The sequence below is a fragment of the Chlamydotis macqueenii genome, chromosome 13 (genome assembly GCF_036417535.1).
Source record: "Chlamydotis macqueenii isolate bChlMac1 chromosome 13, bChlMac1.mat, whole genome shotgun sequence".
In the NCBI taxonomy this organism is placed as follows: Eukaryota; Metazoa; Chordata; class Aves; order Otidiformes; family Otididae; genus Chlamydotis; species Chlamydotis macqueenii.
This window is the reverse complement of record NC_141568.1, coordinates 3,086,761-3,113,522: the sequence shown is the minus strand read 5'-3', so window position 1 is coordinate 3,113,522 and position 26,762 is coordinate 3,086,761. Positions and strand designations below refer to the sequence as shown.

General features: G+C 50.4%; 2 protein-coding genes across 2 annotated transcripts; both read right to left on the bottom strand.

The window, feature by feature from the left end:
* Window positions 1-11,522: 11,522 nt before the first annotated feature.
* Window positions 11,523-13,667, bottom strand: FOXL1 (forkhead box L1). The gene has a single exon (XM_086758197.1). The coding sequence runs from the start codon at window positions 13,550-13,552 to the stop codon at window positions 12,665-12,667; it is 888 nt and encodes a 295-aa protein (XP_086614323.1). The 5' UTR covers window positions 13,553-13,667; the 3' UTR covers window positions 11,523-12,664.
* A 5,598-nt stretch (window positions 13,668-19,265) lies between these two features.
* FOXC2 (forkhead box C2) lies at window positions 19,266-22,101 on the bottom strand. Its single transcript, XM_086758078.1, has one exon. It carries the CDS (start codon window positions 21,649-21,651, stop codon window positions 20,185-20,187), a length of 1,467 nt encoding a protein of 488 aa, XP_086614204.1. The 5' UTR covers window positions 21,652-22,101; the 3' UTR covers window positions 19,266-20,184.
* Window positions 22,102-26,762: the final 4,661 nt, after the last annotated feature.

The following is a 26,762-nucleotide window of genomic DNA, read 5'->3' as shown; positions in this document are numbered from 1 at the left end:
CATGCAAAAGTGACCTCTTTGTGGCTGATGCCCGGCCCCAGCTCACCATCAGCAGGGTCTCATGTAGTATTAGCCAGTGAAGTGCTAACATCTAAAGTTGTCTTGTATGAACACCACCTGTGCTAGCTGACCGCTTCCTCCCCATCGTGAGGATGGAGGCAAAGGCATGCAAGCACCTGAGATCACTCGTGAAACCTGGTAGAAGATGCTCAGGAGCAGGTCCTGGCTTTCTGAGGTGGGAAACGTTAACACAAGACCTTTGCAAGTGGGCTGCAAAGGGGAGGTATCAAATGGCTACAGCAATGATATTGCCTTGATGGCAGGACAGCCCACCAGCTGCCCGCTGGCCGGGCACGGTGCCAAGGGTACATGGCACCTACCACGCCGGCTATGGCTACACGCAGGTTGCAGGACGAGGGCTCAGGTCTGCCTGAACATGCCTGTGCATGGCTGACACAACTGTGTCTCTGCTTTCCCACCCAGCAACAGAAAGCAGGAATGTTTCCCTGCCCCACTCAGTTGCTCGAGAGGCTCCAGAAACTCCTGTCTGTGAAGGGACGACAAGGCCAAGGCACGGTTTTGCAGAGGTGTTTGCCAGAAAAGACCAGCTATTCATGTCCCTCTGTCATAACCCTTGGCTGTCACCCTCTGGATGTGACAAGTCCATGAGGCACAGGACATGTGCAGGTATGTTTGTGTCTTTATATATCCATACACGCCACAGATCTATGCATACACACCAGTGTATGAATCACCTAATATTTAAACAACGTGGTTTGCATTTCCTTTAATTTGACCTGGCTTCCTTCCCTACTGATCAAAATCTGTAAGCTCCGAGTGTCTTCAACACTGTCCCTTCAACCACGAACTTAATACAAACTCTTCCTGGGGTGAAGAAATTGAAAACTGTGTGATGTGGTCCCACTGGAAGAAAACACGTCCCCTCCAGACAGTTCTTAAGCGTGCACTTGACCATAGGCGTGTTTAATGCCAGCTGGTATCCACGGAGCTGAAAAACACATCCGTAAAGCTGAAGTTAGCTTCAACAATTCACTTAAGGGCTGTTCTGAGCAGGGATCGACTTAAGCAAGTGCTTAAATATTTTCTCGAATCTAAGCCTGTATTAGTGGAAAAGTCATTGTTCCGCACTAGATTTTTATATGTCTGTGGCTTTAGGACAGTTTTAGTATTCTCAATAGATCGCTTCTTTGGATGGATTCCTCCACTCATCATTAATATTTGGCGTCAACTGTCTTTCTTTCTCATCCATTCCCAGAGACAAGGAAAAATTTTCCCTTCTTTCCACGGATGTATTTATGTTCCCCATGGAAATTCTTCTCTATGATATATGAACTATTTTCAGAGAAGTTTAGCAAAGCCTAAATCACAAAGGGGAAGAAAACCTCCTCAGTTTGAGTTCATAAGGGGAAAAGTTGGGATTGCAGTGACCTGTAGTGTGAATTTCTTTCTCTAGTTTAATTGTTATTTCCATTCAAATCCCCTATATCCTTAGCCATAAATAAGACTCCTGAATAATCCTTAATTTTTGTCCCCATAACTGCCTCCTGTAAAATTAGGAGGGAATATTTAGGATCTGTCAAGATGACAAAGTGTCCTTTATGGTGGCCGAATGAGAGAAAGAATATAACTTTGGGAGAAAGCAACATGCTTTTCTTCAGCGTAGGATTTCCTCCACAGAGACATCATCACAGACTGTCAGAAGCTGGGCAACTCTCCAAAGGTTAGAGACGGGGCCAAAACTTGTAATTTCTGCTTTACAGAGGGCCATTTCTGTCTCTGAGATTTTAAATACTGTCTCACCGCAGCTGTGAAATTCAGAGTTTGCAGATTGCAGTGAGGACAAGACGTTAGCTCGCCAGCCTGGGATATTTCATATCTAGGGCTGTAGAGGCTATTTCTAGTAAACTAACTGGAAATGAGATTTAAAGCCTGAATGCCAGGACTGATGCAGCCTGATCTTGCGAGACGACTTACAATCACTGCAACCGCTATGGGAAAGCTCAGCTCCGCTGGCCTCCGCCTCCCTCCCTCCGCTGCGAGACGCATGGACGTCTCCACGGAGCGCCCACACCAAACCACCCTCCAACCCACTTCCCCGAATAACCTCCCCTCGCCCTGTCTTTGGAGAGCTGAGTGTGGTCCGCTCGGCCGGGTGCGTACCACCATGCCGGGGGAGCTGAGTCACCTAATTGTTGTTGGGGTGTTGCGTGGAGCCCAGGTCACAGGACCCTTTGTGTGAGAGCTGTGTGGAGACACAGGAAGACATACGGTTTCAAATATTTCACATGTGAAGTATCTGTGGTCTGTAAGGTCACTTTCCGGATCAAACATCCACTTGGGGCTCAACTCCTTCGCCTGCCACCATGCCTGAGGCAGGGAGAGCTGATGGAGAAGAGCCAGGCTGTTCTCAGGCCACCCAAGAGATGCCCTGCTCACACAACGCAAACAATTCCTTCTCATCACCTGAGGATGGGAGTAGGGGGTAGCTGCCCTTGACAGAGGGTGGGGTGACTTCACCTTCGATGCCAGGGCAAGCCGCTCTCTCAAAAGCAGAGGTATCGTCTGAAGATACGGCCCTCGCTGTATAAAACGCCACATCCACATCTCCCGGTCACATATGCAGGACTGCGGAGATTTGCACGGGACTCTGTGCAGCCACAACCTCGCTTTCGCATCCGAGCGCTTTTCGATGGATGCAGTGCAATCCAGCGAGAAGCTAAGCCTGGGAATGGTCTGCGCAGCCCAGCCCGGCTCCCCAGCAGTCGTCCTTTGGGCCAAAGCAGAGCTGCTGGTCTTACCCTCACTGGGGCGAAGTGAGCCAGGATTTATGGGTTGACAGATGCTGCTCTAAGCACTACGCACACGCACAAACACACACACAGGAACCCCCAGTTCGTCGGCTTGCAGATCCATCCCAACCTTAGGAAATAAGAGGAGATGGATTTTCCCTTAGACATCGTTACTGTGACAGAGCTCGGGAGGCAAACGCACAGCCCTGGCACTGATCCAACCGAGTAAGTCTGGGGTAGGTTTTCTTTCAAGAATTTCAAGCCATTTGTGTGCTTTCTTAATGATCCAAAGTCTTCAAGGAGTTGCCTTTTAGCTTTAGCTCCCTTTCAGTATTTGTCATGTGTGTCAAAGTTGATGCTTCACGTTTCCTCTGCAGCTTAACACTCTCAAGGAGAAACTTCATTTCTCAGACATTTGAAGGATATTTTTTCTTTATTGATTTATTTTGTTAGTGGAAGAGAAGACAATCACTTTTAAAGTAAGGAGGAAAAATATACAAGTGTGGGAGCAGAGGTAGCATTGCTCATTTGGAGACTTGATGCTAATATCCTAGCATGGAAATCTTAATGAGTGACTGGAAAAGGTCATGGAGACACTTGTTCCTCGTTATGGCTGGATAGACAAGCAAGTTTTGGTACAGAACTGATTCCTTAAAGCCATCTGGGTAGAGAGAAAATAATTTATTTTTTCTTCCTGGAGTGGGGCAGGGTTGCGCAGCCCATGCGTGTGGTGTCCACATGCACAAGTGCATCTGTTTATATTGTGTAGGAACGGTGGAGGCTGAATGGGTCATGCTGGAATGGAAGCAAAACAGGGTCCAAGGGAACCAGAAGTCACATCTCCGACAACACACCCACCATTCGCATCAGTTTGACATACCAAGAGGTGTTGGAGCCACTGCTGCCCCATGTCTGAAGTGGCAGGAGAACATCTCCAGCTCCAGCCCCTGGTCCTCTCCTGTTAATGTATTTGGCTGGGTAGCTGCTTGCTCTGCACCAAAGCTGGGATTCTGCAGTTTGCACGCACCCGGCAAACACCTGATCTCTCAGTTTTCCAAGAGCCAATCTCTACACTTTTTTCCCTCTGTCAGCAGCTTTAGTTTTTTTTTTTTTTTTCCTCAGCAACAGAAACTGTATATGAATACAAAAGGAATTACTCCATGAGGCTTCAAAGGGCTGACTCACACCTCACCCTGGTCTTGTGCTGTCTCTGTTCAGCCAGAAGCCTTATCAGACAAAGGTATTTTGCATCCTTTGCTACATGATTGCACTTCACACTCTAAACACAACAATTATCTTAATTTTATAGAAACTACAGCTACAGGCTTTTTCTGCTTTGTTTTGCTAACAGCTGACCTGCTCTTTCCTATTGATGCTCAAGCCATAAGTAAAATATCTCTGAAATAAGCTGAGAAAATAAAACCCATCAGACAAAGGCTTAAGGGACCCATCATGCTGCGAAGGGATGCAGAGCAGCTCGGTGCCCTGTTTTAAGCTTTAACTTCATCTGTCACTACTTACTTTCATGAAAACCAGAGTCATCTGACTTAATTTGGTTTGCCAGGAATTGACTTTGGGAGAATTTAGTGGAGGATCAGAGCTACCAGGCTTTCCCTTCCCGCCCCCCTCCTTTTTAGGACAGAGGATAATAATAGAGGATTTTTTTTTTTTTTCCATGAAAGCGTATGCAATTTCCTCCATGGCCATCCAAAACAAATAATCAGGAGATTTCCCCGTGTTTACAATGGGGCTTTCTATTGACCTTCCCTGCAAAGCACTTCAGGAGAAATCAACGAGAAATACTCCGTAGGAAGTGGGTCACATTGCTGTTATTGTTACTTAGAGTTTATGTAGCATCTAATCTGCAACCAGACACAACAGTTAAAGGCTTCTCTTTGCCCTTTCCGTAACAAAGCCATTACATTTAACACTAGGTACAGTCAAATTGGAATACATCTGGTTTGTATACAGAGACATTCCGTGTTTACTAACAACCGTTGAGCCCACAGTGTTTAGACCAGTTCCAAATATAAGCTATAGCAATGTATAAAAACTTCTCACTGGCATAACTAAGTCAATAGGACCGACTTGGCTCTCCCACTTTTTTGAAGTACTGTGATTTCATCAGTGCAAAACTGGATACACCAGCCTCAATTTGAGGCAAGGATGGACAAAAGTGAGGGTAATACTTTAGTTCTCATGGGGAAATAAGTTTATTTGGCCCATAAATTGATGAGTCTTTGCAAATTTCTTTATCTCGTGCGCCTGCTTGGGGGAGAAACTGCTGGGCTATTTTTAAATCACATCACCAGTTATGCATTTGGAGATCCCTGCTCTAAATCCTCAGCAGAAGGAAGTCGGTGATGTCTTACCTCCACTGCAGCGCGATCCAACCAAGAGCAGCACATAAGGAAAATAAAAGGAGCCTTTCAGGCAAGTTTAGAGAGGATGCTGTTTAGGCAAAAGTTGTGTTTGCTGGCCAAGCTGATGGCTAGCCTGGAGACAACAACTTGCTGCAGGTGGGCTTCACCTCCCCTAATGGCCTAAAGCACAGACCCCACCCAGCTCCTCCATATATCATCACAGGGTGATTGGACCCACCCTGCACCTTGTGCCTCAGGTGGCCGGAAGCTCAGCTCTCTGAAGGTGCCTTGTGTTCCTGGCAGATTCTGGAGCCAGTTTCAATGGCCAGCTTAGACCAGGCATTGAGGTGTCAGCTGGTGAGTGTCAACTGAGGTGAATCCCATGCAGAGAGCCCTGCTTACGTTTGCACCAGCAATGGCAGAGATGTGGAGATCTCTAGGAAGCTGCATCCTCACCTCTGTGCTTTGATGTCTGGTGATGTGATTACATTATTTTTCCATAACGTGTACCAGGAGCTTGAAGTCTGCAGTGCCCTCAGGACTCGGATCTTTGTGACGGAAAGAAGTGATTCTCTCTGCTGAGCTCAAAAAAGCGCTGTTTGAGGATGCTGTTACCATGATATGGCTGACCACCAAGTCCCTGTTCCTGCAAAGACCTCCAGGAAGACATAACTCCTGTGGAGCTCTTAGTGAGACGGGGCAAAAAGGAGAGAGATTGTTCTTCATATTATGGGTAGGTACAATAAGAAAGAAGAGAGAATAAAGATGATTAAATACAACCTTTTGCTGTTCTATATATCTGCCTTTAGGGAGGTGGATGCTCCCTGTTGCCTACTCAGCATCTCGCTGAGGTCTGTGCTGTGCTGACGGGTGGGTGTATGAGCAGCTGAGACAAGAGGGAAGACAACGCCAGCTTTTGCAAGAGATGAGGAGCTCCTTACGCACAGTGAGGTCACAAATCCATCACACGAAGTCTAATGAGAGGGCTGAGCCAGTACAAATACAACTGTTTAACAGTTTATTTTAACTGTCCAATGAAAATGAAAGACTTTAAAGGATTTGTGTTGCCAACAATCCTTTTTTTTTTTTTTTTTTGCCTCCTCCCCTTCTTGCGTGGTATTTGTTAGAAATCAGGATTTTCCTTCACTAAATGTCTTGTGGTCTCCTTCGCTTTGTTTCTTAACAGGGTTGTCTTTATGTCAGTTTTCTTTGGCTTCCCAATAGAAGAGTAACAGATTTCTTTTGAAGTTTTTATTGATGAATGAGCTCCTTTAAATAACTCTCTGTGGCAGCAGCTTGATCTCAGAGTTTACTCTGGAATAATAGTAGCAATGGGAATGGAGGAAATTTATGGCAGCATGACATGAAATAGTTTAATGGGCTTCATACTGTTTAACTTAATCTTTACAGATGTAAAAACAGAAATACAATTATTTTAACAACTATTATTACATATTGCTTTTCTAATGAAAACAGCGACTTAGTAAGCAATTGAAGATAGGTAGTGAAGAATTAAGGAGTCCACCTCACTGCAGATTCAGGAATTAGTGCATTGGGACAGTGTATTGCAAACCTTCATCCGAAGAGCCGAGGGAGATCCAAGGCGGCTGGGGAGGACGGGTGTGCAGGTGAGACCTGGCGCTTGCATGTAAAGATGAGTCATGGTGCTTCGGATCAGGATGCAGATGCTTGAAGCTGTCTAAAACCAGCAGAAGTGGTGGAGCCCTTTTTTTAGTGGGAAAAAAAAGAATAATAAGAAAAAAAGACTCAGTGTTTTCTTCCACACCTCCTTATTTCACCCGTCTGTTTGGCGAGGAGCTGGTCCCAATCCCACCCAAGTCCATGGGCATCTTTGGTGACACTGGGGGACACTTGGCCACATCCTTTTTGTCTTGTAGCCCCATAAGCGGTACGGCTGTAATCCTTCCACCTTAGAAGCAGAAATGGATATTACACTCTAGCCAACCAAAGGACAAAGGGAGACGATGAAAGCTGAGCATGAAGTCCAGGCTCCAGCCCTCTGACACTGACTCAATAAAAGTGAATTTTACTGCTTACCATCACAAGTCTGCTCATCTTTGCCTGTTTCTCCAGGGCAACATTTGGCTGGCATTTAACCCAGCCAAGGATCCGGCCAGAAGTACCCCTGCGATCAGTGTGTGAGGGGTGGGTGTAAAATCCAGCATCGTAATCGCTGGAAAGAGGAGCAGGACAAATCCAAAAGTAAGATTTCCTCTGCAGGGGTATGAATATGGCTTGTAGCCAGCCGCAGCTCCATCGCGCTTCTTGGTGCTTTGCAAAGAGCTTGAGTAAATATCGAAATGTGTTGATGCTCTGCGTAATTTGTGTAACAACAGCCGGCTGCTAATACTGTTGTTTTCCCCTCCTTGAGGGAGCATTATTTGAAATGAAATTGCAATTAAAATCATTGGCATTGTGTTTTTCAACCATCTGTTTAGTGGTGAATTTGCATTATTCATAATGCTTTCCAGTCCACAGAAATTGCCCGTGCAAGAAAAAACTGGCAAATTCTTACTCCATTTCCAAAAATGTGGGAGAGTTTATTTATTTCTCCACGCATTCCTGATCTGCAATGTGCTCTCTAAAAATGTCGCTAAGATTTAGGCTAACCAAGCTCATGCTAAATTTAGCAACTATATTTTAAATAAACATTCTTTACGCTTTACTGCACTGGCTTTGAAGCCGGTTTAAAACAAATTGCGTTCACATGAACATTAACAATGTTTTACTTCAGACGAAGTGAGCATCTGAATAAGTAATAATGTACTGTTCGGTATAATCCAAAAATTAGATTTAAGAGATCTAATTCAGCCAATTTAGGAAAGATTCCTATAAGCAATACCGCATCAGATTCGTATTTATTTCTGGAAGAGTCCATTCCGTTCTCCTTGACCACACAAAACCTTCTTCTGGTGTCTTGTTAGACATTGGGAGCTGCGAGCCTCGGTGAAATCAGCTGTGACTTAGCACGCATTGCGTTTGAGGAATCTGGCCCATTTTAAAGCACTTAATGATTTGTCTGGATAAAGCACTAAAAATATACTGTGGGGAGCAATTATGCAACGTTCAGACTGATGGATTGCATAACCTCATAGACCTTTTCCATCTGTAACTTCTCGAATTCTGTAATCTTGTCTTCTTAGGCTTTCACTTCAAACCAAATACATGATCTGTTTCGTATCTGAAATTCTGTTTCCCGGGAGATCCCTCTTCCGGGTGTGCGGGGCCGTGAATCGAGTAACGAAGCGGATCCTTCACCCCATCTCATTTGGAGAACTGGCTGCCCCTCACAACAGGCTTAGAAGCACTTAGCAGGAGACCGGTGGGTTTTGGCGTGAAAAGGGACGCTCTCTCTGCTATGTGTCTTCCTTGGTGAAGCACAACTATTAAAAGTAACTCTTAAAAAGTGGAAGCGGGTACAAAGAGATTATGTCACCTTGAAATCAAGCATGGGCAGCCATGCACTTTGAGTGACAGCTCCAGGAAGTGCCTTCCGCTCATGCATAAATACTCGATTTTTTTTTTTTTTTTTTTTTTTTAATATGTGTGCTATGGGGCCAACTTTAAGAGAACACACACTGGGCATATTTAAAGACTGGAAGCCCCATTTATAAGAAATTAAATTCCTGAATTATTTTAATAGGCCAAATTTTCAGTTCCTCTCCTAGGAAACCTATGTTTGGAGCGAAGCTGCTCCATGAGCCGCACGGCTCCACTGTGAGCCTCTTCCTCCATGTGCTCTTCCCTGCTCCGACGAGTTAAAATTGGCTGCAGACCTTGGAGACATGAAACCTTGCTCAGTTGGGAGAGGTCATTCCTCTCCAGCGGAACGGAAAGGCACATACATCGCCCACACAAGAAGTATGCTGTTTATACTGCGTCGTAGGCTATTTTCTACATTTCTTCACAGCGTTTCAGACTGGTGTTTATAGCCAACCCCGAGAGGTTGGGAAAGCCGGGAGGGGCGAAGATTCCAGGGATGAGTTAAATACTGGGTGGCGGTTTGGCGTTTGGCAGCTGCTTTTTTTGGGGGGCTGTGAAACAGGTGTGAAGGCATTGCCATCAATTATTCGCAGCTTGTCAGGTCCTTTATCTTCGTATGACACGTCGTCGGCTTTGCACTGCACAGCACCAAAATTCCCATGGTGTCTGGAGGATTCAGGGATGCTCAGGTACTGGTGTATTGGCATGAGCACTTATTTCTCTGCACTAAAGCTGTTGTTTTTCCTGTACTGTTGCTTCTTCTCCTCTCTATATAAACAGATGACGTGCAAAAGCCGTGTGCGGTTAGTCATTCCACGTCTTGGCAATAAGACACTTTTTCTCGGTATTCATCCCATGCAAGTTCCATCGATGGCCTGATCCCAATTAATTCCAAATTGCCACTCAGAACCAGTCGCTGTGTTCCGAGTTCATTCAACTTAGTGTCACTTTTGTGCAGACTATGTTACGTTTGCTAATTTTACTCTCTCAAGTGAAACCAAAATCAAGCCCAGTGTGGTTTTCAAATACTGCAGCTGTGCTTGGTTCCACTCCACTACAACAAAACAGAAATAAAATCAAATGTCATCATGAGCAAAGCCTCGCAAAAAATAAATTCCCATTGCATAGGAAAAATCAAATCTCAAAAAAAAAATGTGCCTGTGATAAAAATATGTGTTGTGTACATATCAAACTGCAATCCTAACGTGAGACTGACTCCTTCAGATTTTTTTTTTTTTTTTTTTTTTTGACCAGGATCTGCCACTAAAATCTGTCCTTGTACAGAAAGGGCCCTGGGGTGGAGGGAGTACACCTGTGTGAGTAAGAAAGGAATAAAAACCCTGTTTGCAGGTCTAAAAAAGTATTTTGGGAGCTGGATTAAGAGCTGAGGGGTGCCGAAACTTGGGGGTCCCAGCTGAGATGCCAAGTTAGGAGAAAAGGAAGCAGAGGAGCCTGAAGACACAGGTTAAAACTGCTTTTGGGGGGTATTTAGTAGATTTTTTCTTCACATGGGGTTGTCCTCAGACTGGGATGGTAAGGCTGCTCAGCACCACTCTGTGCCCCGTGCCTAACGGGAACATCCACAGCTCCTTCAGAGGAGGGTTTTTAAAGAAAAAAAAAAAAAAAAGTATTATTCTTGGAATAACCACTTTCTGCAGGCCAGGCTGCAGGGAGAACAGGGATGCCGCGTCCCCAGCTGCAGGAAGCGGCTCTAGAGCTTGATGGAGACACAGCCCTGCAAGTCCTCAGAGGCAATATTACCCTCCCAATTCACAAACCTGCCCGGCTCCCAGCACAGGCAAGCTGCTGCGGCTGGAGAGATGATGTGATGTCTCCGCGGGGCAAGAACGGGATCTTTTCCCTACCCCCAGCTTCCCGTGAGCGATGGTACCACATGGCCTCCTCGGAAAAGTCTGGTGATGTCAGCCTGAAAGAGAAACCTCCTCATGAGGTGGCCACTTATTAAACAGGCTGCGATAACCTGTCCGTGATGACAAAGGGGAGTGGCACAGCAGGGACAGGGGACTTGATAAAGGGAGCATTGCCCCTCTCAGCACTTGCTCAGCCCTATAAATTCTGGTGGGGGCACGTATGGCTTTGACTGGGCAGAAGAATCCTCACTTCTACAAGTGTTTGTTGGTTTTGTTTTGTTTTTTTTAATTCAGTGCCATAGCTTTCAAGAATGGGCTGAGTAGATATTCAAACAGGAATTGTCAGGAATAGGAAGCATACAGGAATTTTATTTGAATAAAATCTATCTTGCAAATCTGTACAAAAAGCATCCATCTCCTTTTTTATTCTCTTTTTTCACACTGAGAAGCTGTAGCTCTGCCTACGCAGGGATCTGCCTGTGACCATCCTTTTGGGAACCTCAGCATCCGTTCCCACCTTCCAGAAGATTTTCTGTACTTCCCCACATGAGAGCTCTTTGCCTTGCATGGAAATGAGCCCCCCTGAGCTCCTGGTCCAAATGTCAAGGCGGTTTGATGCCAGCCATCCTCTGCGAAAGCTGAACCCCAATTCACCTGAGAAACCCAGATTTCCAGCAGTCCAGGTGCTTATTTAAGGACCGGCTTTGCCAGCAAGAAGGGGCAGGGTGGAGGGAGGGGAGGGAAGGAGGAACAGAATCATTTAGGGAAACATTATTTCAGTTGCGAGGAATGAGTAATTTCCCAGGCTCCTGTTTTTAGCCTCTCCCACCTTCTCCCTCCTCCTGGCAGCACGGTCCGTCATGCCATCACCAGGATATTTGCACCAGAGCTCGCTGCTGCATCCGTCCACAGGCCCCGCTCCTCAGCCCTTTGGCCGCACAAGCCAAGGATGTTTTACAACACATCAGCCACAGTCCTGGACAAAATACTTTTATTCAGATATAGGTTTGATTTCATAATGAAAATTGAGAATATAGATTTCTTTTTCCAAAAGGGCATTTATTCACTAATATACAAAAAGACTCTATGGCAAAAAAAAAAAAACAAACCCTCAGAAATATTCCTGATTGCTTGTAGTGTGTCCGGATTCTTCCTTCTCTAAGAAAAAAAGAAAACTTTACAAACACAGCTGATGTCTTTTTATTTTTTTCCTGGTAGTCATCTGGGTTGTTAACACAGCTATTTCAAAACGCCAAGACCAGCCTTCACAACTCCACTCCAGTCTTTTTTGGTCAGAAACAACTGATCCCAGCAAGACATGGAAACCGGCCGCATCTCCACGTTCACGTCACGTTTGCTCATCCTTCCTCCTCTCTCTGGCCACATCAGCGAGACAGAAACGCTATCACAATACTCGAGAAGCACAAGTGCTAGGCAGGAAACCAGCTTGCATTAATGCCATGAGTTATGTACAGCGCTGAGTCAAAGCAAGCAGGATTGTGCAGAATGAGCCCGGAGTGCTTGGTCTGCCCTTATTTCAGCTCCACTTACCGGCCTTTTATGCGTTTGGAGGACTGGGCCGGTTGGGTACTACGAGGAATTATTGTGTGCAGGTTAACGGGGAAAGAAAACTCAGCCTCCTCCCCCAGGGATGGAAGGGGTGGGTTTGGGTTTCCAAAGTTAAAAAAAAAAAAACAAAAAACCAAAAAAGGAGAAGAAGAAGGAAAACGGAGACCCAAAGGGCTTGGCAGAAACCAGGTCTGGGAAACATGAGGGATGCAGAGAGCAAGGCTGCAGAGCAAACCCAATGGGGCTCGGAGGCCGGTGTGGGACACGGCCGCTGCCTGCCCCTCTACCTCCACCACCCATGGGAAAAGAAAACTGCTTTACCTTCACAAGTCGGTCTGGTAGGGGTGGGAGGCAACCGGTAAAGAGAGCTCCGCAGCAAGATGTGCCTTGAAAATGCCCTGAAATCCTGAGTCACCTTTCTTTTTTTTTTTTTTTTTTTGTTTTTGTTTTTGGTCTTTACCCGCTTGGTGAGGTCTGAGTCCGGTCATCGCACCCCCGGAGCAGCGACCCAGGGTAGGGTGAGGGGGGAAATATAATTATGGGCCAACTACTGAAAATTAAATACCGCCTCGGAGAAGTGGAGTGGGAAGCAGGAGAGGAAGGGGATGCCGATGTGGTAAAGCCTCCCGTGCACCTGGGAGTCGAGCATCAGGGAGGCATTGAGGGCCGGCCCAAAGCCGCCGTTGGCGACCAAGGAGCCGCCGAGGCAACCGACCGAGCTCTCCCGGGTCGCCTTGGGGGCTGCCCCGGGTGGGGGCTGCCTCAGCCCCTGGGCGAGGATGCTCTCGATGCTGAAGCTGCGACCCCCGGGGCCGCTCTTCCCCGACGGGGCGGGGGCGGGGGAGCCGCCGCAACGGGGGGGAACCCCGGGGGGAGCCGCTTCCCTCTTCTTACCCGACCCCTCATCTCCCGAGTCCGCCGCTCCCCTCCCCCCCTTGACCCTTTTGGGTTCGTCGGGGCGAGCGGCCGGCCCCGCTTGCTCGCCGTCGGGGGGGACCGCGTTGCCTTTTGCCTCTGGTGGCCCCGGGGTTTTGGGCTTCCTCTTCCTCCGGCGGTAGTTGCCGTTCTCGAACATATCCAGGCAGCGGGGGTCCAGGGTCCAGTAGCTGCCCTTGCCGGGTCGCCCCTTCTCCCGCGGCACCTTGACGAAGCACTCGTTGAGGGAGAGGTTGTGGCGGATGCTGTTCTGCCAGCCCTGCTTGTTGTCGTGGTAGAAAGGGAAGCGGTCCATGATGAACTGGTAGATGCCGCTGAGGGTCACCTTCTGCTCCGGAGCTTCTTTGATGGCCATGGCGATGAGGGCGATGTAGCTGTAAGGGGGTTTTTGAGGAGGATCCTGCCGGGAGATGCTGGGGGAGAAGCTGAGGGCAGCCGGGAGATAAACCATGGAGGGGCTGCCCATGGGGGAGAGGTGGGTGCCGTAGATGTGGCTCATGGCCGGTGGGCTCTGAGCTCCGGGTCTTCCCCCTCGGAGGCGAGGGAAGGGCCGGGGAAGGGCAGGAACCTGGGACGAGTCCACCCGGGAGTCGGTTGTGCGAGCTCAGATCCCAGCCCTGCCTGAAGGAGCTGGCTCTGCCTCTGTCCCTGCTTCATAGCTCTTACCCAAAAAAAAAAAAAAAAAAAAAAAAAAAAAAAAGGAGGGGGGGAAAAAAAAGTTAAATAATTGTTGTAAGTTTGCTATTATATGTTGACTTAGCACTGGAAAATAAATTGTCTCCGATAAACAGTCGTTTGTGTTCTCAGCCCACCCACATTAATTAAAATTTCATTGCTACAAAACTCCAAGCTCTCTCCACGTGTCTCGCCGGTACCAGCCAATGGTCTCCGGGTTATTCCTTCATTTGTTTATAGAATTAGTCTGTTGATAAGTCTGCCCACCCAAGTCGAATCAAGCTGTGTTTATTTGGAAAAATTTCCGGGCACCCAATATATAAACGCACTGATCTGATGTTTGAAATATCACGTCCACCCTTTGACGCTGCAAGCAGAGGGAGCAGAGCAGGATGTGCGCTGCTGGGGCTCGGGGGGGGAGCGGGCTGAACAGCAAAAAAAAAAATGTACAAAAATTGGAAAGAAAAAAAAAGGAAGAAAAAAAGGGATGGATGGGAGGAGGAGAAGGAGGCAGCGCTGCGGTGGGGTGGAAGGGAAAGGGACATTTTGGAGTCTTGAGGGGGGGGGTCCAGGTGTGGCGGGGGTCCCCGGTCAGACCCCGCACCTCCCCGTGCGGGTACCCGGCCCTGTGCGTGCGTGTGTGTGTGTCCCCTATCGCGACAGGGACCCGGGGGCTGCGAGGGGGCTGAGCCCCGGGCTCCTGGGCCCCGAGGAGGGGGTGGCCGGGGGCTGCAGGGAGCTCCGTACCCGGGGAATTTGGCAGGCGAGGGGAGGAGGGTCGGTATTTGTGAACGCGGGCCTGTTGCTTTATATTATGTACTTTCCTGTTTATAACAAGGAGGGGGATTATAACAACTTTACAAGTGCACACAGCTGGCCGGTGCTTACATTAGGAATTTGTGATGCTCTTTTTCTGTATAAACGTCCAGGTTTGGGGCTGTGTCTTCTGTTGCTGGATTATTTTTTCTTTTTTTTTTTTTTTTTTTTTTTAATTTACTGATGTAACAGCTTTAATCTGAGGGCCGGAGGGATTCCGGTGCAGTTGGAGGTGTCGGCTGTTTCCCCAAGCTCAGACCTGCGCGGGACCCCCGGGGAGACCCTGGTCCGTGGAGCATCATTTCTCCGGGCGGAGGGGAAAGGGGACCAGAGGGGGATCCCTTCCTCCTTCCCGGAGAAATATCCCATCAGAAATATCCCCACCTCTGCGGTGAGACTTTTACCTGGCAGGGGAAGGGTAAAAACCGAGCTCTGGTCCCCAACACCGCCCGGCCCTGACGATGCCCCCCCACCTCCCTGCAAGCTCCCCTTCACCCGTGGAGTTTCTCGCCCGCTTCTGCATTTCCCCCATGGAGGAGAGCGAAGGGGTTTCCCCCCGGGGTAAAAACCAGGGCCATGGGAAGCGGCAGATGGATCCCAAATCGCCTTGCGAGCCTGGGAAATACAGCCGGGGTGCGGAGGGAGGGGGCTTCTCGGGCCGGCCCCCACGCGTGGGAAGAAAACCCACCCCTCTGACCCCGCCCTTGCCGGTAATGCCCCGCGGTGCGCAGGACCCATCCGTAGTGCGTACCAGAAAGGCAATAACCCCCCAAATAAATAAAAAAGGGGGGGCAGAAGAAGGGTTGGGGCGGGGGGCTCTCCTCCTAGCACCCCCCTTCCCCCGTAGCATCCTCGCCGGGCAGGGGTGGGGCAGAGCCCCCCCCAACTCATCCTTCGGGCAGCCTGGCGAGGCCGAGGGTTGCCCCCCGCTCCCCAGACTCCTTCCTCTCCCCCTCCATCCCCCGGGGAGTCCCCCGCTCCTTGGGAGGCTCCACGCACGGATTATTACAACAACAAATACTCGCGTGTACGGCAGGAGACGGGCACCCGGGCTCCCGCTCGCTCCCCGAGCTCCCTCCCCCAGTGAAATCCTTCCTTCCTCCTCGTTTTCCCCTCTCCTCCTCCTCTTCGTGGTAGGAAATCCTTGGAGGCGGGGATGCGGGTTTTTCTTTTTTTTTTTTTCTTTTCCCTCTTCTTCCCGGCTCCTGCGCTGCCTGCTGTCCCCTCTCCCGTTGACGGCATCGCTGGGGTTTTCCCACCCGAGAGCAGCCCCTCCGACGGCTGCGAGGGGCTGCCGGGGCAGGGAGCAGGGGGTGCGGAGAGGGGAGAGGACGGTGGTGGCGTTGTTATTGTCGCTTGTTTCCCTGAGTGGAGGGGGAAAAGAAAAGAAAACAAAACGAAAAACAAAACAAAACAAACAAACAAAAAACCAGCACACCTCGCAGAGCCTGCCATGGAGGCACTCCTGGAGGTGTTTCCCCTCCTCTCCAGCTGACAGACCCCAAAGCAGCAGCCCTCGCCGCTGCCCAGGACCCCCGGGGGGAAAAAGGGGGTGTAAATCAGTGCTCCTCACTCCTTGCTGCATTCTGGTCCGGGGAGGAGCGGGAAGGAACGTAAATCAGTGGTCCCTACTCCTTGATGCATCCCGACCCGGGGAGAAAAAGGGGATGTAAATCAGTGCTCTTCACTCCTTGCTGCATCCCTATCAGAGGGGGATAAGGGAGTGTAAATCAATGTTCCCCAAAAAAAAAAAGGGAGTGTAAATCAGTGCTCTCCACTCCTTGCCGCATCCCAACCCGGGGAGGGAAAGGGGATGTAAATCCGTGCTCCCCTCTCCTTGAGTCAATCCTGGCCCCGGGGAGGGAATAGAGGTGCAAATCTATGGTCCCCACTCCTTGCTGCACCCCGGCCCGGACCCCCTCGGACCCGACCTCCCGGAGGGGCGCGGAGGGAGCCGCCCGCCCCTCGCTGCCCAGTGCCGAGGTGGCTCGGTACCGACACGGGGCTGGGGCTGTATTTCCTTCTCTCCCGGCCTTTCAGCTCCTGGTAACGGATTTTCTGCAAAATCCCTTCCAAAGCGACGGCAGAGCCGGCGGCCTTCCCCAAAAACCGGCCCCATCCCAGGGCGGTTTCCTGAAGGAACAGTGTTTTAACCGGGTCCCGCAGCGCCAGGGAAACGCTCCGTTGGCAGGGCCCTTCCCGGTGGGAACGAGCTGGAAAACCTCCCTTCCTTCCCTTCCTGACACCCGGAGCTGTCTGGGCTTTCGGACAGGTTTGCAAAGCCGTATGGTAATGGCAGCGCAGCAAGGGAAAAAAAAAATTAAAAAATAAAAATAATTAAAAAAAAAAATAAAAACACATCCACCATCCCCATCCGCTGCCCGGAACGGCGCTGGGCCGCAGCCTGGTGCAACCGGCCACACAGAGCTTTCAGCCAGTCCCCGTGGGGCCGAGCTTGGCCCTCCTGATCTTCGACGGGGCGAGAGGTTATGCTGGTCCTCCAGCTGCGAGGGTCTGCGGGGCCCGATCCGGCCGCGGCTGCCTCCCCCAGCTACCCTGCGCCTTCCTCCTTCCTTCCTCCTCCTCCTCTGGCCCGGCCGGGCTGAAGTCACCTGTCGCGACAGACGTCTATATCGCTTTACCGACCTCTGTATCTCAGCTTTTAAATACAGCACCCCCAAAAAGGTCCATGTGCCCCCCACTTTGCTCTCACTTTGCCTGCGAAATCAGCCCACTGGGAAAAAAAAATAAAAAAAATAAAAAAAAAAGCTCCACTCGGGAAGGTGGGGGGGCACTGGGACTTGACTGCGAGAGGTAAGAGGGGGTCTAACCCCCGCCCCAGGACGGGGCACAACAAAGGGACGATGCTCGCAGCCCCCAGCCCGTGTCCCGCGAGGAGCAAGAGGGCAGGGAGGGGGAGAGAGGCCGGGAGCAGCGCAGACCCCACGAGGGAGCATCCCACCGGGAAAAAAACCCCACCGACAAGGCGTTGTGGGCCTCAAGCTGTGCCCCCCTCCCCATCCCCGCCCAGGAACTGTCCAGCAGCAGCGTGGGGGAGGTGGCAGAGCCCTGAGGGGACACCGAGACCCCCAGCACCGCACCCCTCTGTATCCAGCTTCCCCGCGTGTCCCCAGCCACTCCAGCGGCGTGGGAAGATGTGGGAGCATCTTCTCGGGATTTCTCGACGCGTGTGGGAAAACCCACAGCAGCCACCTGACTTCGGGCACCTCCGGGAGGGCAGGCACCCATCCCGCGCTCCCTGCCCTCGGCTTCCACGCGGGGAGAAAACTCGCGCGGAAGGCGGCTGGGCCAGGGGTAGAATTCTTCCCTGCTTTATTTCTTTTTTCACCCTTTTACCCTAATTTCTTTTACTCCTTTTTTTTTTACCTTTTTACCCTATTATTTTTACCCTTTACCCTATTTATTTTCTCCCTTTAAAACGGCAGTTTGGATTTTGTTGCATTAAAAAAAAAAAAAAAGAAAGAAAAGAAAAAAAAAATCACCCTCTGAGAGCCAGGAAAAATGGCAAGAGTTTTACAAGAATGTTCCTTAAAATACAGATCAAGTGGGGCTCGGACATTTTTTCTCCTTTAAACTGAGTTTCAGTGCTTTTTTTGCCAGCTTCCCAGCGCATGCGAAATTTACCCGGATCAAACCCAATTTAGATCATGGATTTTAACAGCCTGCCACGGGTGTAACCGCTCCCTAACCCAACCGGGGCTTACGTGGGGCATCGGGAGGTGGAAATTGGGGTACACGGCCGGGAAATGTCCCCAGGAAATCTGGGACGGCAGGTGGGAAAAGAGCGGGGCTCCAGCAAGCTGGGCTTGAGAGGTCCCCAAATCCTTCCTAAAATTTACTTCGGGCTTTACCGGTATTTCCATGCCTTCAGCACCGCTGTTCCCCGGCGCTTAAAGCCGCTTTGACAGGTTGAGGTTGATTTGGGGAACAGGCACAGCGTCTGGCAGCGCCTGGCGTGGCGAATGGGAGCTTAAATGGATAAAGAGAAGGTTAAAAATCAGCCAAATCTTCCTACGGGAAGGGATTTTAAAGCTTAAAATGCATCTTAAATGAACTTTCAGCCTTCTTTCAGACCCCGCAGTGAGTCCGGGATTAAAGGATCGCTCTTGTCACCCGCACCCACTCGTAGCCTTTAGGACTCCCTCTAAAAAAAATAAAAATAAAAAATAAAAATTAAAAAAAATAAAATAAAATAAAATAATGGATTTTTTTTTTCATTGATTTCTGTAGTGGAAAGAGCCGGCTGCTGGCGCTGGGACAAGCACGAGGCCTGCGCTTGTCGGGACGGGGTCAGGGAGCAGAATTCCTCCTCCCTGCCACCCACCCCCACACCCCACCCCCCTACCCCCCTCGCAGCCCTGGGAAATTGCCCCAAATTTCAAGCTGGCCAAGGATTTGGGATGAGGGTGCTCGGACCCGGCCACCCCCGCCGTACCTATTCGTGTGTGTCCCCCCTCACAGTTGTATAATTTCCAGCTCTCCACGTGAATTAAACCTTTTAGCAAAGAAATAACCGAAATAATAAATGTTTAGGTTCCAGGAAAACGACTTTGTTTTCAACTGGTTTTCCGCATGAAGGAAAGGTGAAGGGAGAAAGCAAAACTGCAAAAAAAAAAAAAAAAAACAACAAAAAAAACAACAACACATACGTACACAGACAAGCGCCAGACTTGGAGCAGAAAAAAAAAGCATGGATTTATTTTAAGGTAAGTACAACAATTAGGACCACATAAGACAAACGAACGTTGAAGCAGGTTAAAGCAAATAGTCCTTAGGAACGGTCAAAGTGAAATCTATTATACAAAACATCACACATCGTAAATAATAATAAAAAAGTATCAGATACTTTGTCTTTTTTTTTTCCTTTCAAAAAAAAAAATCCACCAGCAAAAAATAAATTATTTCCTCGTCTTGCGAAAAGAACAGCTCTAAAATGAAAGAAACTCTATTGCATAATTGTACACAGAAGAAGAAGAAGAAGAAATCGCTTGTCATTAATTTGGAAGTTAGGAACTATTGGGCGAGACAAAAATAATCCAGTGAACTCAACTTTAAATATTATATTAATGGCTCTGAAAATCAGCCTGATTAGAAATCCACACATTTTTTACAGCACAACAAAGAACTTAAAAAATACCCAGGACATATATATATATATTTATATACTTTTCTTTTCCTTTTAAAACGTATAAATGGTCATTGCGATATTGGTCCATAACTTATTTTTCTCAGACCCCCTATACTTTAGCACATAAAACTTGCCACTTTTAGATAGACATATATATATAGAATCATTCCTTTTTTTCTTTTTCTTTTTCTTTTTTTTTTTTTTAGGAGCGATCCCCCTTTTCAAGTAGACTTTACTCGCCTGGAATTTAAGGAGGCCCGAAACGGGGATCTATCAACTCTGTGACCCTCGGATCCACGGGGAAGGACCACTAGATCCACGGGGAAGCTGTCAGATTTCTTTGGTTTATTATTAATTTTTTTTTCCCTGCGTCTGAATCATTTGGTGTGGCTTTCTTTCTCCTGATTTTTTTTTAATAATTATTATTATTAATAATTTTTTTTTTTTTTTGCAGATGGCCCTAGCCTGGGATGGGGGGGACCCACGGTCACTCAGTACTTAGTGCAGTCGTAGGAGTAGGGGGCGGCGTGGCGGTAGAGCGCGGGCGCGGATCTGTAGGGGAGCTGACAGGCGGAGTTTCCGCTCACCTGCTGCTCGCTGAGCGAGGCGCTCTCCATCCCCAGCCGGTGCGAGGCGAACATTTCCCGGACGCCGGGAAAAGTCTGCTGCTGAGACCCGAAAGCGTGGGCGGCGGGCAGGTGGCTCAGCTCGGCCCCGTGGTACCAGGAGGCGGTGGGTTGCGTTCCCCCCCCTCCACCCCCGCCGTGGGGATGCCCGCTCCCCAGCCCCCCCTCCTGCCCCGACGGCAGGCCGAGGGGTCCGAGGGGGGACGGGGCGCCGGTGGGATGCTCGGCCAGCCCCTCCTCCAGCCCGGCGCACGCGTGGGCCGGCCTCTCGCCGCTGTAGAGGCTCATGGCCCTGACGCTGCAGTGGTAGCTCCCACTAGTGTCCAGGGCCTGGCTGCACGCCGCGCCGTAGCCCGCCGGTTGCCCCGTCGGGTAACCCAGAGGCATCCCGCTTCCCGTCCTGCCCGAGGCGGCACTCACCGGGCTGAGATCCCCCGGGGGGGATGTCCGTAGGGTGATGATGCTCTCCACGCTGAAACCCGCCAAGCCGTTCCCGGCGGGGTGGTGGTGATGCTCGGGCAGCGAACCCTCGGGGGAAGCGGCGGCGGCGGGGGGGGAAGCGGCGCTGCGGGGGCTGTCCCGCAAAGCCCCGCCGCTAGCCGGGCTCAACGTTTCCACTTTGGTGATGACCGGCAACTCGGGAGAAGCCGTTTCGCTTTTGATCACCACTTTCTTCTCGGAGGCCGGCGCCGAGGCGGAGGAAGAGGAAGAGGAGGAGGAAGCTTCCTTGGGGAGGTCGGCGCCGGGCAGCCCGGGGGGCTTGGGCTGCTCCTTCAGCAGCCGTTCCCGAGCCTCCTCCTTCTCCTTGGAGACATCCTTCTTCTTGAAGCGTCTCCGACGGCGGAGGAAGCTGCCGTTCTCGAACATGTTGTAGGAATCGGGGTCCAGGGTCCAGTAGCTGCCCTTGCCCGGTTTTTTGTCGTCGCGGGGCACCTTGACGAAGCACTCGTTGAGGGAGAGGTTGTGGCGGATGCTGTTCTGCCAGCCCTGCTTGTTCTCGCGGTAGAAAGGGAAGCGGTCCATGATGAACTGGTAAATCCCATTGAGCGTGATTTTCTTGTCGGGGGCGTTCTGGATGGCCATGGTGATGAGGGCGATGTAGCTGTAAGGGGGCTTCACCAGGTCCTTGGGGGCGGTGGGTTGGTGGGGGTGGTAGGGGCCGTAGGAACGTCCCATCCCCGCCGCGTACTGCTCGGCGTGGCCCGGGTAAACGCTCATGGGGTTGCCCATCCCGCCGTACGTCCCCGCCGTCCGGTAATAATTTTGTTCGCTTAAATACGGCACCACTCCCAAAGCGTTGGGGTCCGAGACGGAGTAACGAGCCTGCATCATGGAGAGGGGCTTCCCGCGGCCGGGAGGAGGAGGAAGAGGATGGTGGGAGGGCCTCGCTCCCTCTGCGGAGAAGGAAGAGGGGACAGAGAGGGTTCGGATCCCAGCGTGCCCGCTAGCACCGGCACCGCGGCAGCATCCTCCGGGGCTGGGGCTCTGCCGCCCGCGTTAGCGCCGCGGTTCTTGTACGCGCACCTGCGGCGGGAGGCGGGGAGCGAGGAGGGGGGGCTGTTCTGGCAGGAAAATGGAGTTATATATTTTTAAAAAAATAATAAAAATATAAAAAGGAGGGGGGAAAGGATTAAAAAAAAAGGGAGGAGGGAAAAAAAAAAAAAAAAACAAAAAGGAAAAGTAGCCTTGCGGAAACCCAGCTCTTGTCACAACAACTGCCCGAAATCTTCCCTGCCGGCTCCAGGCGAGGGGTGCGGGGGATGCGCGGAGCCGCCGAGCTCCCGGGCCGCGCCGCCTCCGGCTCCAGACCCCGGCCCCGCGCCGCCGCCCCGCGGGTTTTTTTTTTTTTAACTCTCCGCTGGCTCCGCCCTCCCCCGCCCCGCCCCGCCCACTCCGTCTCCGCCTGCCAATGGCGGAGCGTAGCCGTCGCCGCCGCAGCCAATGGGAGGGCGGCGGCCGGATGCGGCGGCGGCTGTGGCGGGCGGGCGCTGCGCGGCGCGGCGCGGCGCGGCGCAGCGCGCGGGTGCGCGCCGCACGCGCGAGAGCGCGCCGTGCCTTAACTGTAAAATCGTCTATACAGGGGCAAAAAAAAAAAATAATATACTGTGTAATTTTAACGATTTGGCCCCAAAAGGAGGGGATCTGGCCCGGGGGCTCCGCTCGCCAGCGGCACCTTCCCTCGCGCTTCATCGAAAAGAGAACTTTTTAGGCACTTTTTTTAGAGCCAGGTTGATGAAAAAGCCAAGTTTTGGGTTGTTTTTTTTTTTTAAAGCCAGGTTGATCTCAGGCACGGCGGGAGTCGCGGCACCGCGTTCAACCCCGCATCGCCCCGCGGTGCCGCCACAACCCTGTGCCGGGCAGCTCCTTCTTCCCGCCCCCCCCCCCTTTTTTTTTTTTTTAAATATATTTATTTTCGGGGAAATTTCCTCCGGAAAAGGCCACCGGGTCCCTCCCCACGCTGCTCGCCCAGTGGCGAGTGGCATCGCGCCCCGCTTTGCCCCTCGCACCCCGGCCCCGCCGCCGCCGGGTGCTGAAACGTTCCTCTGCCGCTTTGGGGGAGTTTGAGAGTATTTTAAAATTATTATTATTTTTAAAAAATAAAACAGTGAAGGCATTTAAGTGGCTCTTTTTTTTTCTTTTTTTTTTTTTTTCGTTCCGGCCATCGAGGCGGATTTTCTTGTCCCTGTGAAATCCGCCCCTCCGCCTTTTCCCTAATGATTTCATTAGAGGCAATCAGAGCGGGACAATTAGAGACGCACGGTGACCAAGTGGAAACTCAGATCTTGGGAAAAACCCCTGCGATGCTACACTTTCCCACTCGGGACACGCGTGGGTCTGCCCAGCGAAGAAAGGAAGGTGGGAAACAGCGATTTTCCCCCGCTGCTTCCCCCCTAAAAAAAAAAAAAAATAGTCGCTGAAAAAAAAAATCGATTTGAGTCCGAAAAGACCAAAATAAGGTTGAAATTCCTCGGCTGTCACTTCGGCAGGGCTGCCCGCTCCTGTCTGGTTTCTAAGCGGCGAGCTTTTGGTTTCTCACACTGTAATTCTGCCTTTCCCTCCTTGCAATTTGTGGAGCTTCGGAAAGCTTTAAACAAAGATTTTCTTTTTTTTTTTTTTTTTTTCCCCCCAAAGTCAGCTTGTGATTTTTGCTGGCTGCTGGTACCAAGGGTCCCGTCCCCGCTCGCAGCCGGGACGGGGGGGACGAGACCGCAGCCGGTCCGGCCGTGGGAACCCCGCGATGCTGTTAATTACCGGAGATTTTCTTAATAAGAAAGGAAACGATTTTATGCGATAACCGGGAAAAGAAAAAAAAATAAAGAAAAAAAAAATAAGAGGCAGCTCCTCTGCGAGGAGGTATGGCCAAAAATGATCTGCGATGGAAAAATTGATCGGGAAGTTTCGCCAGAGGCTTCGAAATTGTTATTTAATTTTGATGAAAATAAATGTAAATGTTCCGGGAGGGTTTCAACAACCGAGCAAGCGTCCGGGGGATCTTTTTATGAAAACAAACAGTGAACACTGCGAGGGCTGCCGATACTTTTCATGAAAATGTACGAGCATCGAGAAAACTTTTTTTTTCTTTTTTCCTGGAATAATTTGAGAACGACTTCACATTTTTGTCTTCGGTTTTCGAATAAACCCTATTTCTCAGGAAAACTAGGGCATTTTCTCAGCGTGCACAAGCACACGGGATTCCTTAAACAGGATAATTTTTTAAAAGCCAGGAATTTTTTCATCTTGACCTAAGCCATCCCTGCGGCTCCCACGGCTGCCCCTTCCTCGGAGCCTGGTACCCTCTCGAGAAAAAAAAAAAACCTGGGTGGAATCTTACCTCTTCCCGGTTCAAAACTTTACCGAGATGAATTTCTACAGAAAAAAAAAATAATGATAATAATAAAAGAAGAAGCAGCAACAGGTCTTTGCTTGCTGCAGCTGGGAACGGAACAGGGGCTGAACCGACGGCCTCGGAAAAGCCCGAAATTCACATTGCAGGAAGAAAAACAAAATTAAAAATCATGATTATGAAAAATATCCCGCGTCCAAAGGGGAGAGGGCGGAGAGAGGAGGCACAGGAAGGGTCTCTCCCCCCGGGCACGGCCGGTTCCCCTCTCCCCCCCGCTGCCGGGCTCCGGGAGCGCCGTTTGCCCGCCCTAACGCCCGGCCGCGGGTTTTATTCGCCTTTGGCCGGCAACGACCGGACCCCTTCCCCTCCTCGGGGCCCTTCCCCACGCCGGCTCCCCGGGCCGGTGCCCGCTGCCCGGTGCCCGGTGGCCGGTGGCGGGTGCGGCGCTCACCTGCCCGCCCCGGGGGGCTGGAAGCGGCCGTGTGCTGCCCCCCAGGGGACACCGGGGGGCTCGCACCCCCGCCCCGCCACCGCACCGGCCGCCCGCCCCGGGGGTCCCGGTTGTGCGGGAGAACTTGGCGGAGGGGAGAGGGGACGGGGAGAAAGGAGGCGAGGGAAAAAAATTGGGGTGACAGAGAGAGAGGGTCAAATAAAAGGAGGGTGAGTGAGCAAGCAAGGAAGAGAGAGCGCGCAAGAAGGGTGCAAGAGAGAAAGGGAATGGAGAATGGGAACAGGAGAGAAAGAAGGCACGAGAGTGGCTGAAAGAGAGAGAAAGGCAGAAAGGAGGAAAGAGAAAGACAAAAAGGAGGGAGGAAAGAGGAAAGAAAGAGATAGAGGAGGCAAGAGAGAGAGGAAGAAAGAAAGAAGGGAAAGAAAGAAAGACAGGAAGAAGAAAAGAAGGCAAGAAGGAAGGAGAGAAAGAAAAAGAGCAAGAGGAAGAAAGAAGGAAAGAAGGAGAGCCAGAAAGAGAGCAGGAAAGAGAGAAAGAGGGGAAGAAAGAAAGAGAAATAAATAAAGAAGGGAAGAAAGAAAGAGAGAAAGAATAAAGGAAAGAAGAAAAGAGAGCAAGAAGGAAGGAGAGAAAGAGGGGAAGAAAGAAGGAAAGACAGAAAGATAAAGCAGAGAAGAGAGAGGCAGAGAAGAGTGGGAAAGAGAGAAATGGAGAAAGGGAGAAAGAGAGAAAGAAAGAAAGAGAGAAAGAAAGAAATAAAGAAAAGGAAAAGCTATGTCTTGGCAGTGCAAACAGTGGCACCAGTCCAGCTCAGACCCACTGACACACACGGCTTTCTGCTCGTTCACCAGTTTCGCATCTCTACTGGTGACCGACCCAGGTGAGGGCCCCGCCGCTTGCTGCAGGGGCTGGCACAGACCGCACACCCATTTTCCAGTAGCAGGCGACGCTGGGCTCAAACAGGTCAGCCCGGGCCAGCCCCACCTGCCCGAGCGTGCCTCCTTTCGTAAGCACAAAAAACCCGGCCACGCGCTGTTTGTTCGCACAGGGAAACTCACATCACAGCGCTTCGAAAGACTCATTTCTAGTACTCAGCTAATACGCTGTATGAACAAAAACCTTGTTAAAAAATGTTGCCTTTAAAACGTACAGCCTCTTTTTAATTTTCAGCATTGAAAACCAAGCAGAGTGATATCGCTAGTTTAGCTTTCCACTTCAGGTGCATTTCATCTGTTTTCCATGGCTGCCCTTGCCTGCACAGCCTGCACCGCAGAGAAATGATTCTTGCGGCACAAGGAGCTTCTTTCTGCGTTGTTCACAGCGTTTGTATTAATCTGGCACTCCCTTTTTCTAGGTGTTTTCACAAATTGTGGGTGTCTCAAGAGCTGCATTTTGTCTTTTTGCTGAAAGCCCAGATCTTTTTTTTTTACCCTCTTTCACAAGAGCGTTTTATTCAGTTTGGTTAAATGGATATTAGAAGCGGCCCAGGACCTCCAATAGACTAATTCCGTTTACAAAGATGTTAGCGGCCCTGCCTGCCTCTCACAGAAAAGAGAGGCTTTTCCAGTGGCATCCATACGACCCACATCACTGCAGCACGCAGCGTGATAGAAGAGACCCTGGAAAAGTGATTTGGGGCAGATTTCAGACCTGTAGAACCAAAGCAGAGAATTGAACCAGCAGAAAAGTCGTCCCCTATTAGCAAAGCCCTCATCTGCTTAAGGCAAAGTACCCTGATTTCTAGAAAGGCAGCTCAGGCCCTCTTTTTTGGAAGCCAAATCCACGTAAGGAACAGCTTTACTGAGCATCTTGCACGGAGGTTGGAGGGAGATGTAGGTGGTCTGGTAGGTTCTCAGCCCCCCTTGATTGTTCACGTATTAATTAGCGGCACTGTTGCTACCTCACTCACTCTCCCTTCCTCAAAGGAGAGGAGGAGGAGAGCGTGTTGGAGCAGAAACAAGTCCCACGAGCTGCAAGCGTGGCGATCGTGGGTGACGGCGGAGGGACGGACAGGGCTGGCACTCGCAGGCCGGGAGCGCAAATTGCGACGCTGAATTACAGAGAGGTTGTAAATCGCTCACCAAAGGCCCGATCCTGAACTCCCCGCAGAGATATCAAAGTCGCTGGGAGTTTTCCGTGAGTAGGAAG

Coding starts and splice junctions, on each gene's coding strand:
- FOXL1 (XM_086758197.1), bottom strand. CDS start 13,552: ATGAGCCACATCTACGGCACCCACCTCTCCCCCATGGGCAGCCCCTCC.
- FOXC2 (XM_086758078.1), bottom strand. CDS start 21,651: ATGATGCAGGCTCGTTACTCCGTCTCGGACCCCAACGCTTTGGGAGTG.